The 11,609-nt window shown below is 56.5% G+C and overlaps 1 protein-coding gene across 5 annotated transcripts; it reads left to right on the top strand.

The window, feature by feature from the left end:
• TOR4A (torsin family 4 member A) lies at window positions 1–6,651 on the top strand. 5 transcript variants are annotated; one of them, XM_042834198.1, is made up of 2 exons: window positions 1–102; window positions 4,221–6,651. In XM_042834198.1, the coding sequence occupies exon 2, from the start codon at window positions 4,260–4,262 to the stop codon at window positions 5,835–5,837; it is 1,578 nt and encodes a 525-aa protein (XP_042690132.1). In that variant the 5' UTR covers window positions 1–102; window positions 4,221–4,259; the 3' UTR covers window positions 5,838–6,651. The 5 variants fall into 5 exon arrangements, with proteins under 5 accessions (XP_042690132.1, XP_042690135.1, XP_042690131.1 ...); XM_042834201.1 differs by lacking the exon at window positions 1–102 and adding an exon at window positions 817–898; XM_042834197.1 differs by lacking the exon at window positions 1–102 and adding an exon at window positions 2,077–2,184.
• The last annotated feature ends 4,958 nt before the right edge of the window (window positions 6,652–11,609 follow it).

The raw sequence follows: 11,609 nt of genomic DNA, 5'->3' as shown, positions 1-11,609 counted from the left end.
ACAAATAATAGCAGTCGGTGCTTGTGGCTCATCCTGCACTGTGCAATGGGAGCACTGCCGCCGGAGGAACCCCCCTCGTCCCAGCAGATCCCAGCACTCCAGGTACACTGCTCTATTTATAAACTGTTTATAGAGAGCCCTCCAGAAAGCCAGCAGGATGCCTCTTCCCTACAAGGGATGCTCCCGGCCTGCATGTAAACTGTTTGGGTTACTGGGGACACGTGTGGCCACGTCTGCTGATGGAGGTTGGAAAGTTTTGCTAATGGTGAGATGGGGCTGAGTGGTGCCACGGAGCCTCCTGCCCACCGGTGTTCCTGCCGTGGGCTGCAATCTGCTTTTGGGTTTGGAAATCTCCCACCCTGCAGCCTGGGAAGGGTTTATGCATTCTTTCATTGTTTTTATTTTTGGTTGTTTTTTGTTTTTTTTTTTTTAGTTTGTTTTTTTTCCTGTTCTTCCATTGTCGGGGGAGGGAAGCGTGGCACCTCCCTGCTCATGACCCCCCCGGGTACCTCCAGCCCTATTCTGTGTCCTGGTTGCCACCACGGGATTTGCATGCACCCAGCTCACCGATGCCACCATGCAGAGAAAAGAGCTGAATTTGGTGTAAAAGCAAAAGCAGCACCAGGGATGTGTGGGTGCCCCCAGCCCACGTTGGCTGCCAACACTCTGGGTACCCCCTGGTCCCAGTGACCACAAGGGATGGGTGTCCCAAAGCTTCCCCTGGGTTTTCTCACCCCTTTTCTTCCCGGGAGGACCCGGTGGGGCTGAGCCACGGGAGAGGCGGCGTTGGGCAGGATTTGCATTCCTGGCCCTGCAGGAAGGGCTGTGCAGCTGCTGCTCCTGGCCGCGTCCTCCCCGGGGGCCCCGGCGGGGGCTGCAGGGCTCCAGGCTGCCCGAGGTGAGTGGGGGGCTCCGAGATGGGGGAAGAGGGTGACCCGGGGCCCGGCCTACTTGCAGGATCCCCTGCATGCATGTGGCCTTCCCCCCAATACATGTGTGCCCCCCATCATTGCGCTGCCCCAAAGCACACGCATGCTCCCCTCCCCCACAGCCTTTCCTGCATGCACGTACCCCCACCATTGCACTCCCCCAGTGCACATGCATGCCCCCCCTTTGCACAGCTTTCCCCCCATCCATACACACCCACCTTGTTGCACCTGCGTGCTCCCCACGGCTGCAGTGCCCCCCGCTGCACACACAGCCCCGTTGCACAGAACGCCATCCCGTTGCACACCCTTGTTGCTGCTGGATGTGGCAGCTTCTTGCTCTCCCAGTAGCTGTTTTTAACAAGGGCTGAGGATCATTGCTTCTGCGTTACTTTTATGGTATGCATCCATGCGAAATGCTGCTGGGGAATAGCTCTCCCATTGCAAAACCCCCAGTTTATCCCCTAAAATGCCTTGTTTTGTGTCCATGCGGGCTGCAGCCCGCAAGATGTATTCACGGCTCCTCTGGAGGGGGCCACGATGTGATGCTAATGTCCCCGCACTGCAGGGGATGGCTGGGCTGATCCTTAGCCACAGTCCATCCAGGGAAGGGAAATAGTTGGGAGGTTTTGTTTTTCCCAGCTACTTTTGCTCCTGGGCTGCTGCTCCAGCAGGAGAGGGGTTTCACTTCCCACCCTGTGCTTTCGGGGTTCACCAGAAATGAGAGCGTTGCACAACGGCGAGCAGAGCTCCGTGGAGTGGGCACACATGGGTGCATGGGGGTGGGGGGAGAGGGCACCGAGCTGTGGGTACAGCCCCTGCCCCCTCAGCACTGCTCCTGGGGGGTGTCACTTTTGGAAGGTTTGGCTCAGGGCTGTCAGCACAGAGCTGCACCAGGCACAAACCTGCACCTCCCCACATGCTGCTTTGTCCCAGATTCGCCTTCTTTTCCCCCAGACCACCCCAATAATCCCCAAGGCTCTCTGTGACCCCGCTGCTGCCAGCCTGGCACCCATCACACCCCACATCATTACCCAAACTCAGCATCCCAAGGCTGACATGTTCCCCCAGCCCCATCAGTGCCCTCACACGGGGCAGCCATGCTCGGGGCGAGGACGGAGTGGGATGAGGAAGTGGTGCAGGGCCACTCCTCTGCGCCATTTCCTCCCGGCACCGTGCAGCTGTGAGGGCAGAGCAGTGCTGGGTTGGGGTGGCAGCACCCAGGGGACACACAGAGGGACCCCACACCCAGCCCACGGTCAGTAAGCAGATGGGGCCGAATGGGAAATGGTTGCATTTGGGGCTTTGTGTCACCGTTACCTTCGTGTGGTGCTCGGGGAGGTGGGGAGCAGCTGAGCACCGTGGGACGTGGTGAGGTTCTGGGGTGTGCTCAGGTGCACAGGATGGGGATGGCACAGCAGTGAGGGTGACGTGGTGATGCTGGTGGCATGGGGATGTAAATGGCACAGAGGTGCAGGGGGCACAGGATTGGGGTGGCACAGGATTGGGGTGGCACAGGGCTTCAGGTGACCCGTTTCTCCCTGGAGCTGTAAATCTGCTCCCATCCCTTCTGCCCGTTTCCCCCCTTTTGTTCTGCACTTCCCCCATACGCACTCAGATGCAGGTGGCTGTTCCCAGCCCAGGGGAATCTTTGGGGTTTCCCAGTGGTTCCCCTTCCCAGCGCCACTTCTCCCACTCTGCTGTCCTGCTGTGCCCCTGCCTGGTGCAGCTGGGGCTCTCGGTGTCCAGGGGTGCTGGAGGTGGGCTTTGGTTCCTGCACTCCCCCTCATTCAGAGGGTGTTGCCATCCCCTGCTGCGGGGTGGATGCCGTTGGGGTCTCAGCTGTCAGAGCAGGGCCTGGGGTCACCTCCCCGTGCAGCAGGGCAGCAGGTGGTGTCCCTGCAGCATCTACTGGGGAGCAGCTGAGATGTGTCACTGCTTCCTGCATTACCACTCTGCTCCCTAAACCCATTCCTCTGAACACTGACAGCATCCCCTTCCTGTTCCCACATTCCTCCGTGCCCTGGTGCGGGGCAGCCCTGGGGGAGGATGCACTGTCCCCAGACAAAGGTCTGTGATATCCCACAGCCCAGGGAGTGTAGTGCTGGCTGTGCTATGGGGCTGCTCCCCAGTTTTTGGGATGGCAGTGCTGTGGGACTGCTCCCAGTCACTGCGAGATGGCAGTGTGGTGGGTTTGATCCCTAGCTTTTGGGATGGCAGTGCCATAGAGCTGTTCCCAGCCGCTTTGGGATGGCAGTGCCGTGGGCTTCGGGCAGCGCCTGGGTGAGAGAAGTGAACGGGACTGGAGAGCACCGCAGCGGTGCCGGGGTGACGCGGGGACAGCGTGGGGACCCGGCGTGGCCGCCAGCCCCCGGCCGTGCTGCGTGCAGGAATCTCGCCCGGCCGGTTCGGTGCGGGGCACGGCCGGGCGTCGCGCAAGGTGAGCAATTAACGCCCGGGGCTAATGGAGCTCGCCGGGCGCCGGGTTGGAGCACGGCCGCCCCGACGTGAGAGCCGACGACGTGCCGGGGCGGGCCGGCAGCGGTCAGCGGGGCCGGGGCTGCGTGCCGGGCGGCCGCTGGGAGCGGCTTCGCTCGCCCTGCCCGACTCCGCTTCCTGCCCGCCGATGTCACCGCAGCCGCCGTCCCCGTGCGTCAGCGCTGGGGAAGCGCCCTCCCACCGTGACACGGACTGCGGGCAGCGCCGGCGGGCGGGGACGGAGCCGGCACCTCGCGGCCGGAGGTCGGCTCGGCAGGACGTCGCTCGCTGCTCCCCGCCGCGCTCCCGTCGCAGCGCCGCTCCCTGCTCGTAGGGTGAGCTCCGTCCACGCGTTTCCCACAGCTGGATTCGGGAGGTGACCGCGCTGCTGTTCGTGGCTCCGGGTGGGGAAAGACGGGAGCGGGAGGTGGCGGAGCCGCTGCCATCCCGTAGTGCTGCCCGGGAAGGAAAGGACCCCGCGGCCGGCAGAGCTTTCCACGCCCCATCTGCGGTGTGGGGTGACTGTTTCCTTATGGAGGGGTGTGTTGTTGAGTGCTGCTCGTGTTTGGCAGGTGCTAGAGAAACAGCACGGGGTCAGGGCGGGATCCACCTGCCCGCATCCTGCTGCCCGCCACGTCCAACGGTGCCCTTTCTCCGGGGCTGCCTTCCCTTGGTGCACGGCTGATGCTGCGCGCAGAGGTCCGTGTTTGGACACCCCGTGGCTGTGTGTGGTCGTTCCAGTCAGCCTCGTTTGGCTGCTGTCAGTCACTTCCTGCTCTTCCAGAGGTTGATTTTGCATTGTCCTTTTTGCTTTAGAAAGAAGAGGATGTGAGTGGGCTGTAAGAACTGAGCGAGATGGACGGAGAGCTGCTCGATACAGAGGTGGATGGGGAAGCACCCGCTGCCATGGGGGATGTGGGAGGAGAGGCATCCTGTGCTGAGGGCGGTGCAAAAGAAGAGGTGTCCTGTGCTGAGGTGGATGGAGAACTTCCCGCTGCCATGGGGAATGTGGCAGAAAGCAGTGCAAAAGGAGAGGGACCTTGTGCTGATGGCCACGTGGAAGGAGAGATGCGCTGCTCTGACAGCGATGGGGAAGGAGAGCTGCTCTGCAAGGAGGCCAATGCGAAGGGAGAGGCGTCTTGCTCTGAGAGCGAAGGGGAAGAAGAGCCTGATGCTGAGATCCGCACTGCTTCCAAGAAAATCTCTTTTATTTCTTCACCCTTGAGGGCAATCGTCCGCCTCAAGCAGCGCTACCGAGTGCAGAAGAAAAGAGGGCTGCACTTCGAGCTCCCCCAGGAAAAGTCATCCGAGCCCGTCCACGCGCGGCTGCTCCAGAGGCAGTTTTCCCTGAACAGATCTGGTTTCTACGGCTCCTCCAAGTCCTTCTTTAACCAGTCCAGCTTCAAGACGTCCCAGTACTTCACCTTTGACACGTCTGTGGAAGAGTGGGCGATGAGCAAATCCAGGCGGAAAAAGAAACGAAGGAAATCTCGGATAGTTCTGTACCCTGACAAAACAAAGAGGTACCTCCCCACGGAGGAGAAGAGCAACGCCAAACGCTGCCTCCTGTTGCTCATCGTCATCATCTTCTTCCAGATCCTCAACGCCATAGAGAACCTGGATGACAACCTCCAAAAATACGACCTCGATGGCTTAGAGAAAACAATGCACCGGGAAGTATTTGGGCAGAAGCTTGCTGTGGAAAGCATTATGCAGCTGCTGAAGGACTATCTCGCTACCCACATCCACAACAAGCCGCTGGTCCTCTCGCTAAATGGCCCCACAGGAGTGGGGAAGAGTCACGTTGGCTGGCTGCTGGCCAAGCATTTTCGCTCCGTCATGGACAACGACTTCGTGCTGCAATACTTTGTCATGCACCACTGCCCGAGCGGCGTGGATCCTCTGACTTGTGAAACAGACTTGTCTAAGAAGATTTCTGACATGGTTACGAGAGCTGAAATCGAGGAGAAGATACCACTGTTCATTCTGGATGAGGTTGAGCTCATGTCTCCGGTCCTGCTGGACACTCTCAGTCGATTCTTTGAACCCAACCAAACCAATGAGTTCCTCAATGCCATCTACATTTTGATAAGCAACATAGGGGGTGGTGAAATCACCGAGTTTGTCATCCAGAACGCATCCGCTGAGCTCCTGCAGCAACAGAGCGGAGCTGAGGAGCTGCTGAGCGTCATCCAGCCCGTGCTGAGCCATGCCCACCCGCTGTGGAAGGCAGCAGACGTCGTCCCCTTCGTTCTCCTGGAGAGGAGTCACGTCATAGATTGCTTCCTGGAGGAGATGAGGAGGGAAGGGCTGTACCCCGAGCAGAGCCACGTCGAGAGGTTGGCCGGCCAGCTCAGCTACTATACTACGGGCGACAAGCAGTTCTCCAGGCTGGGCTGCAAGCAGGTTGTGGCCAAAGTCAACCTGCTGTAGGGATTCTCTGCGGAGACACGGCCTGTTCTTGGGATTTACAGTCTCACGAGGAGTGTGTGAGGGCAGAGCGGCTCAGTGGCTGCCCTGGGGCTGCTGGTCGGGGCAGGGGATGGCAGCCCGGGCTCCTCTGCAGCACAACTACTCCTCTCCTCTGGGTGTTCTCCATGTTTGCAGAGCGCGGCGTGGCCAGCGAGGGCCCCACAGACTCACAGCAATTAGAGACACTTTGTTACTCATGCACTCGTTAGAATGAGGACAGACGCTGTGCAGTACCAAGTGAAGGAAGAAACCAGAACCCATCGGGGTTCTCTGTCTCAGCAGCACACAGAGCCACATCTCACCGTCTCCAGGGCCGCAGCCTCCACTGGGAGCTCTTCTGCTTTTTGCTGCTGGGTGCACCTCATTATGCTCCTTATCTAGAAAGCCCAAAATAGCAACTGGTGTCTGTTGGGCAGCACGCACTGGAAAAGACCATTTGGGCTGTGTGGGCACGGGGCAGCCTGAGTCTCCACTGAGACCCAGTGGAGAGCACACTGCCTGGAAGTACCTTGGGAACAGCACGTCTTTGTTTTGAGCAGGCAGGTAGAGCAGGTGTTCATGGCATTGCTTCTCCAGGTTTTGGTTTTGTGCCCAGGTTCCCTTCTACAAGTTGCTGTGAATTATCACATACGTAATCCTGTGGATGTTTGCACTGGTTGTTTGATTTGCCTCTTTCTAATTGTTGGTCTCCAAAGACTTCCATCACAAATTTCTGCTTCCAGAGCTATTGTCAGGAATAAATCCAAACTATCTTGAATAAATTCATTTGAAAGTACTTTTCCCATATGTGACCGAAATGTGGTTTTCCACCCAGATTTCTCTTCAGGGTCGATGCGGCTGTGGTTTGGACTGGGAGCAAAGGCTGCAGCTTTGCTGAAAGCTCAAAGGTATGATGGGAGGGTTAGGCATCACCCCAGCTCAACGACTGTCCATGCTGCCCCTGATACCCCCTTTGCTGTCAGCTGTGTCTGGGGTACAACCTGCATTGGCAGAACCCCCCCAGTGCCCCAGAGGGCAGGCATGGCTGGCTTCAGATACACACACTCCCTTCTCTTCTGAAGCAGCTCGGCTCCAGGATGCCCAGGGATGGGAGCAGTGCAGACTATGGGCTGTGGGCATCGCTCACTGTGCACCCCAGCATGCAGCTGCAGAGCCTTCCCTACCTTCCTGGCCTGTGCCCCATCATGAAGTGATCACAGGTCTCCACTGTTCTGCAGTCAGCCTTTGGGGCTGGGCAGTGCCCGGGTCGCTGTCAGATCAATACCAGGGACAAGCCCCCGGCTGCTTTCTGGCTGCAGGAGGATCCTTTGTCCCTGGGAAAGGGCTGAGAGCTGGACGCCAGCCGAACCTCCAAGTGCCCCTGCAAGCAAGTTGGGAGGATTTGCTTTTACAGTGATCGATAATGAACTGCCCTGAGCTCAGGCTCAGAGCATTCCGGCTGTGTGGCTGGGCTTCCAGGGGCACCCGATGTCCCCATCCTCTTCCCTGCGCTCCGGGCACTGGGAGGTGGTTGGGCTTTTCCCTGTGTTTCTCCAGTAACACAGCCTGGCTCCAGCCCAAGGAAGCGGGTGCACGTACATGTTCTGTGTGGGCTCAGCTGCCTCCAGGAAAAGGAGTTTGTGATGGAGGGTTCCTAAAAAGGAGCTAACCCGAGCTGGCTCCGTCCACCACAGCCTGCCCAGAGCCGCCTCCGCAGGCAGGTGCTGGCTCATGAGGCTGAATCCTCCCTGTTTGTATTCCTTTTGCTGTGGGATGATGATACAGAGGTGATTCAGTGCCAAACTAACACTGCTCTGTTAGGCACTGCAGCATCGTGTTGGCCGTGCTGAGCCACCAGAGCCACCAGTGCTGCTCCTCCTGCACTGTGCACAACCCAGGGACTTCATCCTCACTGCCCGGTGCCTCTGGCTGTGATGGTTTTGCCAGGAACTGCAGCAGATCCAAAGCATCAGCCTGGAGCACTGGCGCAGGGTGTAAATTGAGGTACTGCTTCTGGAGGTGCAGCACTCAGCCTGTCCCCACATAGCCCAACAATGTGTCCTGCAAGGGGGGGAGGGAAGCTAATGAGGAACTCCAGCAGGTTCAGTGCTTCAATGCATTTCCCCCTGTAATCTTCACTGAACACATCAGTGCAACCAGGGAAGCAACATTTAATTTGACCAGGGGAGAAGAGAGCGAGGCCAGCTTGCAATAGCTGTGACTGAGGCAATTCATCCAAGGTGCAGAGAAAAATGCAACAGCTTTTGAGATGGCACAGCAGAGTGCTGGAAGGAGTGCAGGCATGGCCTTGGGAAGGGTGGGAAGGTGCAGGTCTGTACACTGAGCGGTGTACAGCAGGGTGAAGGAATGCAGGGCCTCATCAGGGCACCCTGTCAGGACAGAGCCTGGGCTGCACCGTGTGAGCCAACACACCTGCAGGTGTGAGGAGTGTTAGGTGAAACGAGATAAGAGCCTTCAAATATGCAAAAGAGGGGCAGGGAGCAGGGCTGAGCTCTGCATATTCTCCTTGTGCAGGGTGTGGGGTCAGCTCCGAAGAGCACGGGTGAGGTTACACTGCACGCAAAGCTCCCAGATGGGCTGAGCAGAGCAGCTGCACCGGGCTGGGGGATGGAGGAGGATGGGTTAGAAGTGCTTGGAGTCCGTGGGCTCACAAGCTGCTGTTTGTTTGGCTTCTGCCTCCCCTTGGTGCCTTCCGATGGCTCAGCTCTAGCTCTGTCCCACCCAGCATGCAGCTGGTCTCACTTCAGTGCTCGCTCTTCATTGAGATCACTCCAGTTTAACACTACTCTTCTGCAGTGAGAACGTGTGGGATGCTAAAATAGCTGGGTTTAGGCCCAAAGTTTCAGGCACCTGCATCTGTGATTAGCCAGGCTGGGGAAATGGGAAAACAGCAAAGGCTCCCAGAAGGGACTGCTCCTCCTCCTCCTGCTGGGATTGCAGCGATGAGCTGCTGGCAGCTCCATGCTGGGTGCACACAGTGCTGGGTTCTCAGTGGATGCTATTCTGAGCTTACTGACATTGAGCTTCCTGTGACATCCCTCAGGCTGGGATTCAGCTCCTCTTGTTACACATCCAGAGAAAGTCGGAGTTAAGTCACGGCTGGGATTTCCTCAGCACCCTGACCTCAGATTTCACCTCTGCCTGTGCCCTACTCTGGCTCCTTAATGTGCCACGGTGCCCAAACGCTCACTCAGGTCGAACCCTCGTGGTGTGTCACCCATTCCTCTAAGCAAAGAGAGAAAAAATTGAAATCCTGGAGCGAGATACTCCTGTAGATTAATGATTTTCCTCATAAGCTCCTTGTCCAAATCAACAGCAAGAGCCACATGCAGGTACCCAAGGAGCAGGGGGTGTTGGTGCCACGTTCCACATTTTTCCAACACGGCTCTCAATTCCCAGCAGATTTTCTGAGGCTGCAACCAAAACGACACAGTGTGTACCTCACACAACCCCCCCACCCAGCCCAATTTGGCTTTACCATCGTGGGTTGCTTCTGATGCGTCAGAGCGAAGCACTTCGTTCTTCCTGAGATGACTTCATGCATTTCCAACATGTGGGATGAAGGTTTCTGAGTCATGGGCTTTCTTCACCCTACCCAGGCCCTTCCTCCCCTCTGGCTGCCTTTGGGGCTTGGAAAGTGTTCTGAGCTTTTGTTTTGAGGGTGAGCTGATCCTTGGCTTCCAGACTGTTGCTTATCTTTCCGATACAAAGAAAGGCGCGTGCCTCAGACCTTGGGTCCATCCCAACTATTTCAGATGATGTAAGGAGAGTTTCTGCCCCTCCCTGCAAATTGCTGTGCTCAAACAGCACTGCAGTTTTTGGATTTTTCGTGGTCAAAATGTGATACTGAGCATTGCAGAGTGCCTTGGCCTGACGTAACCCAGCGTCCTCAGCTCCACCAGTGCCTTGGGCTCCATCTCCAGAAGCTGCTCCATACCAGTTCTGTTTGTACCAGGACCAACACCGAGCCCTTTTGTGTTTCATGCTCATGCCAAATATCCATCACCTCCACATCCGAACGCTGCTCCTGATGCGTCCAATACTCATTTTTTGGATTTGGAAGCTCATTGTGAAATGCATTGTTGTCTCTGGCCTAGAGAGGATGGATGAAGTTCAACTCTGGATGCAGTTCAACAGAAATTGCTTTTTCATCTCCTTGCACCTGGTGGGCAGAAAATCTGCTTCTTGCAATGCTGATTCACCTTAGTTCTCATCTGAGAAGTATTCGGTGACCTGCTTGGACAAGCTAACCTGAGAGTTATAAATAAACCCTTGTGTAATCTCGCTCAAATGATAATAAGCTAATGGATAATTATGATTGCCAATAGGAAGAAGAGCTGTCCCTACAGGCAGAGCCTTCTATTCCTGGGTCTCGGTGTTCTGAGGTCATGTTATTACTCACATCCTCACACTGGGTGCTGGGCAGTGCTGGTGGGATGTGAGCCAGGGAACATCACCGGCACACCTGTGGATGGTCAGCACCTGTACCAAGGCAACCACATGCTGAGGGACGAAGGGAGAAACGCACCGATCTGCCTCATGGCTCTGGGTGAATAAAGGGAATTAAAATGTGATGCCAAATGTGTGATTTTGGCATTTAACATCACCGCTCACCTAACACTCGGGTGCATTTGGTGTCACTTTGCGTGCGGAGCTGGCCTGAAGTCTGTGTGCTGCGAGTGGGAGGATGTGCTGCTAATCCCATCCTGACTCACTGGCATGCAGGGACTGGGGCGGCCCCAAGGGCTCAGTCACCACAGGGCAAAGCTGCTGCAGCTCCGTGTGATAAATGTTCCCACTGTGTGCTTTGTTGAAAGCATTGGCGTGGTTTAGTTGGAAGGATTTTGCACTGGCCGTGGGAGGCGGATGCCCGGCAGGGGTTGCAGGTAGGATGCTGAGTGTGGGTTCAGCCATCAGAGCTGGAGGGAGAACCATCCTACCCCGGTGGCACCCACATCCGTGAGATGGTGGCTAAAGAAGCTGCCTGAACTGATGCCTCACCTTTTAGCACTTCTCTTCCTGCAAACTGAAAAGAATTAGGAGATTTTAGAAGCAGCACAAGGAGGCTGTGGATGCCCCATCCCTGCAGGCATTCAAGGCCAGGCTGGATGTGGCTCTGGGCAGCCTGGGCTGCTGGTTGGCAACCCTGCACATAGCAGGGGATTGAAACTAGATGATCATTGTGGTCCTTTTCAATCCAGGCCATTCTATGATTCCATTATATGATTCTATGATCTCCCAACCCTTCTGGATTTGGCCTTGTAGAGGAGAAAGAGCCACCACAAGCCATCAAAATCTCATCTCTATGCCTTGTTGTGTCTCAGGTTTAAGCACTCACCTTCAAAGTGTAAGATGCTGCCCTCAGGAAGGTGTTTTCAGGAGCAAGTGTCACAATGAGCCACTGGCTCCAGCTTTCAGTTGAAATGGGGATTAGGGATGATGGCAAAAGCCACAGGCGGTGTTGTTATCCGGAGTTCCTGACCCATCCCCTGTGCCCAGGTGTCACAGAGACCTGGAAGTGCAGCTCCGTGAGTTGGAGTTTCTGTCATGGTGATTTACAAAGGAGAAAAAGCAGAAGTTGCTTGTCTTGTGATTTAAAGCCAACCACCGTTTTGTTCCTCCAAGAAGGGTAATGCAAGCAATGTTAGGGAGAGAAAAGGGTAACGGGAGCCATCAAAGAGTGGTTTTAAACTTTGAAGTTGTGCCCTTTGCTGCTGCTTTGTGTTGGGTCCA

The sequence above is a fragment of the Centrocercus urophasianus genome, unplaced genomic scaffold (assembly GCF_019232065.1).
Source record: "Centrocercus urophasianus isolate 14NV4802_14NV808 unplaced genomic scaffold, USGS_Curo_1.0 seq_439, whole genome shotgun sequence".
NCBI classification, from domain to species: Eukaryota; Metazoa; Chordata; class Aves; order Galliformes; family Phasianidae; genus Centrocercus; species Centrocercus urophasianus.
Note: the sequence above shows the minus strand (reverse complement) of the source record. Positions and strands in the feature narration are given on the sequence as shown.